Source organism: Lipotes vexillifer, unplaced genomic scaffold, assembly GCF_000442215.2.
Source record: "Lipotes vexillifer unplaced genomic scaffold, Lipotes_vexillifer_v1.1 scaffold225, whole genome shotgun sequence".
Classification (NCBI taxonomy): domain Eukaryota; kingdom Metazoa; phylum Chordata; class Mammalia; order Artiodactyla; family Lipotidae; genus Lipotes; species Lipotes vexillifer.
In genome coordinates this window covers 2,489,192-2,493,583 of record NW_006787630.1, presented here as the reverse complement: position 1 = coordinate 2,493,583, position 4,392 = coordinate 2,489,192, and the positions used below count along the sequence as shown (strand labels likewise).

The 4,392-nt window shown below is 65.2% G+C and overlaps 1 protein-coding gene across 1 annotated transcript in view; it reads left to right on the top strand.

Annotated features, from left to right (window-relative positions):
- HCN2 (hyperpolarization activated cyclic nucleotide gated potassium and sodium channel 2) overlaps positions 1 to 4,392 on the top strand; it is a 23,554-nt gene that overhangs the window by 155 nt on the left and 19,007 nt on the right. Inside the window, 1 exon segment of the mRNA XM_007460418.1 lies at positions 1 to 534. This exon segment is cut by the window's left edge and continues 2 nt beyond it. Within this exon segment, the coding sequence (XP_007460480.1) occupies positions 1 to 534 (534 nt within the window).

Below are 4,392 nucleotides of genomic sequence, written 5' to 3'. Positions count from 1 at the left end.
GCCGCCGCCGCCCGCGCCCCCTCCGGGCCCCGGGCCGGCGCCCCCTCAGCAGGCGCCCCGGACCGAGGCGGCGCCCCCGGAGGCGGCGGACGAGGGCGGCCAGCGGGCCCGACTCCGCAGCCGAGACAGCTCGTGTGGCCGCCCGGGCACCCCGGGCGCGGCGAGCACGGCCAAGGGCAGCCCGAACGGCGAGTGCGGGCGCGGAGAGCCGCAGTGCAGCCCCGCGGGGCCCGAGGGCCCGGCGCGGGGGCCTAAGGTGTCGTTCTCGTGTCGCGGGGCGGCCGCGGGGCCCGCGCAGGACCCGGGCGCGGGGTCGGGGCCGGCGGACGAGGCGGGCAGCGAGGAGGCGGGCCCGGCGGGCGAGTCGCGCGGCAGCCAGGCCAGCTTCATGCAGCGCCAGTTCGGCGCGCTCCTGCAGCCGGGTGTCAACAAGTTCTCGCTGCGGATGTTCGGCAGCCAGAAGGCCGTGGAGCGGGAGCAGGAGCGCGTCAAGTCGGCGGGGGCCTGGATCATCCACCCGTATAGCGACTTCAGGTACAGCCGCCCAGAGGGCCGGCCGGCCGGCCAGTGCGGAGGGGCACGGCGAGCGGACGCGCAGAAGGGTCGTCCTGGGAGCGCTGTGGAGAGGGCGGGGCGGTGTGCCCCGCAGGTGACCTCGGGGCCCCTCGGTGACCTCGGGCGCGTCCGGGACCCGCCCCGGAATGACCTGGGCGCTCGAGGCGCCGCCCTTGGAGGGACACTGGCAGGCGCGCGCCCCCTCCCACGCAGCCTGACGTTCCCCGCCCTTCGGGTGGGCGCACGTCACAGGCCGCAGGACCAGGGTCTGAGCGCGGAGGGGCGGAGAGGACGAATAGAGGGGAACGTGGGCGCCGGCGAGGCAACGGAGCGGAAGGAAGGAGGAAGGAAGGGCGCCCGGGAAGGACGCACCTCGTAGAGGCTGGCGGAGAAAGGGTTAAGCGGACACGCCGGGTCCCAGGGTCTCCACCTGCGTCCCACGCCGCAGGGAGGCGCGTTCCGGGTCCCTGGGCCTCGGAATCGCGCAAGGAGGGGACACTGTTCGTGCTGGTGTCCCCCGGCCGTGTCTACTCTGAGCCGCATCAGCTCCAGCGGCTGGGTGGTGTGCCCAGGTGTCAGTGGTGGTGATGTTGATGTGAATTCAGCTGGCTGATCCGTGGAAAGGCTCAGAGCAAGGCCCGGAGCAGGCTCAGCCGCGTGTGTTTGTGGTGTGCCCAGGTGTCAGTAGTTGTGTGGATGCTGATGTGAATTAAGCCAGCTGGTGCGTGGAAAGCCTCAGAGCAAGGCTGGAGCAGTGTCACGCCGCCGCGTATGTTTGCAGTTCCGTTCCCGGGTGAGCGCTGTGTGGCCTGGGAGTGTGAACGATGCACATCATTGCAGGCCGTGTGTGTGATCACGAACATGTGACTGCGGCGGGCAGGGGCCGAGTGCTCTGGGGGTTACTGGAGGCCTTGTAAAGCGGGAGTCCAGAGTGTACCCCAAGGACAGCGGGACCCACTGATGGGTTCTAGACCGGACGACCTTCAGCGTGAGGAGTCACGTTTCAGTCGGCCCGCATGGCAGTGGCTGCAGCACCCCCACGAGAGAAGACATCGGGAGGGGCGGGGGGGGGGGGGGGGTGTGTCTGCATGGCGGATCACTGGTGTGTGTTGGGGAGACAGGGAGTGAGTGTGTGTGCATCAGCGGGCAGTGGGTGTGAGGTGTGTGCATGGTGTGTGTGTGAGGTGATGTGTCCGTGACTGGGGGGTGTGAGTTGGGGTGCAGAGGGTCTCCCCAGGCCTCCGCGCCACGATCTCAGGGCGGGCACGGTTTCAGCACCACGGACAGCAGTCCAGCGGCCTCCGAATCCTTTGACGCCGCGGGTCTCCCCTCCCTCAGGCCTGAGGTCGGATTCCTGGACCCCCCTCCCAGAGCTGGGAAAGGGGAGCTGTGGGACTCTGCCTTTCCCTGGCCCTCCATATCCCCTGTGTCTGACAACTGGGGAAACGGAGGCCCAGGGGCACACAACTCAGGAACGGAGGCTGGAAGAATGTCCAGGATTCCAGCTCCTCACCCCCAGACCATCCTGGGAGGTGAATGCAGCCCTGACCGGTGGCTTTGGGAGAGGCCAGGGGGCCCAGATGAGGTGCCTCTGGATGGTCCCGACCGGCATGGGGGCTCAGCACCCCTGCAGACGGTTCCAGTCTGTGAAATGGGGATGAACTTGACTTCCAGGGCTCCCTGGCCCACCTGGCCCCTCTGTGAATGGGGGCTAAAGCCAGCTGCCTGGAAAGGGACGTGGGGGCCATGTGGGCAGGGGGAGGTGGCTGCAGAAAGTAGCCATTCCTCTGTCCCCTCCAGCACATCCGCCTGCAGCATCCCCGGGGCTGTGGGTGGCCCTGCGCTTCCTCTCAGCTGCAGAAGGGGTGGGGGCTGCCGGGAGAAGGAGCTGGGCGTCCCCAGCCTTGTGCGTGGGTCCCTGGGCAGATACACTGTAAACGGGGGGTGAGCAACGGGATGGGGATGAGGGAGGGGTGAGTGGGGCCTGTAGCTGGGACTAGGTGAGCCAGTCAAAGTAAAAACCTTAAGACCCTGCCAAGCTGGGGTGCTGCGGGGCCTCTACAAACCCCCACGTTTTGGGAACCCTTCTAGACCCTTCGGATTCAATATGGAGACAGACCCCCAAGCACGTGATCGGAGAAGTGCTTCTTGAGCCCCTCTTGGGCCACAGCACCTTAAGAATATAGATCCAATCCTCATGTCAGATGTGAGGTGGCTGCCGCAGCTACCCCAAATTTACATGCGAGGAGAGGGGGTCACGGAGAGGTAAAGTCACTTGCCCAAAGCCACACAGCTAGTCCCCGGCAGAGCAGGGATTCAATCCTGGGCAGGCTGGCCCCTGAGTCTCCACTTTTGGACTGTCAGGCAAGCTGGCCCCTGGCCATGTCCTGTCCAGGCCAAGAAGAAATGGGAAGAGAAAGGCATCCTGGGGATTGTTCAAGATAAGGGGGTTGCCCAGGGGGAGCCGTGGGTCATCTCTTGTGTTCGTGTGAGTATTAAGACCCGTTCGTGGAGCGGTAGGGAGGGGCCTTTCTGGGTCTGCTTGTCCACACTTGGCTCCGTTTGTCCTCATGACCTGACGGTGCAGACACCATCCGCGCTGATGCCCGGGTAAGCCCTGGACGTGATTTAAAAGGGAAACGGGGCCGTGAGACCCAGGCTTCTCCCCCAGCCCCAGGTCCTGCCCAGGACAGCGGCATCTCCACTTTCTTGAGCTACAACTTTGCTCAGATTGGCACGGCACCCATCTGGCATGGAGAACAGAACAATTCATGTTTGGTGAACTGGAACAGCCTTGGTCACGCCTAGCTCCTCGGGCCACGTGGGCTTCCAGGGAGGGCAGGCGTCTGCAGAGTCCTCGGGGAGGGGGGCTCTTGAGGAAGGTGACTGGACCGAGGCCGGAGGAGCGGGCTGCAGAGGGGCTGCGGCAGTCTGCGGCGAGGCCTGCGCCCTCTGTGCATGGCCTGGAGTCCTCTCCGGGCTTCCCTGCCTCGGTTTCCCCAAATGCGTGGTGCACCCCATTCCTCTCGTTCCGGTCGACGTCTGCACCGCCCGTGCGTTCAGAAGCGGCCTTTTTTCCTTGATACGCTTACCTGCCTCTCCCCCTCCACCTCCATGGCGTCCTGGGGCCTGGCACGTCGGGGGTGGGGGGGCCCAGGATGGTTTTGGGAACCTGCCGAAGGGCACACATGGGTGCCAGGCAAGGCCAGTCAGGTCGTGAGCCCCGTTTCCTGGCAGCTTTGGAACAGCCCCAACCCTCTCTGAGGCGTGTCTTCACTTCTTCATGGGGCCATGAGTAACACTACAGCTGGCGCCCCCGGATACAGATGTTCTAGGAGCTTCCATGGGGGCGGGGGAGGGGAGAAGCATGTTCCAGGGACAGCAGGAAGGATTCAGGTTCAGGAGGGTTGGTTTTCCTTCTTTGCACCCTGAGGTCCATTTCTGAGTCAGAACAAGCATGAAGACCACCCCAGAGCAAAGCAGGGAGAGTGGCCAAGGGGCCTGCATGGAGGGTCACAGCCTGGGCCACTGCCTCCCGGAGGTCCTGGGGCCCTGGCAGGATCTTCTGCCCCTGCCCCAAAAAATGTATGAAGAAGAAATACAGTTAACTCCTTCACCTGGCCACCCCGGATTATAGAGGCCAGAGAGAGGGGTTCGTGGGAAGGAGGAGGGGTTCGGAGGGGAGGGTGTGGGTGGTGGTGCCCCAGGCAGCTAGGGCCCGGCTGCAACTCCCCACCGCCCGTTCCGGACAGTCTGCTTTTTCTGCCACTTCCTCCACCTCCTTAGCTGGTGGTCACTTGGTGGTCAAAGCAGCCGTGGCCGTGTGGGAGTGTGGGC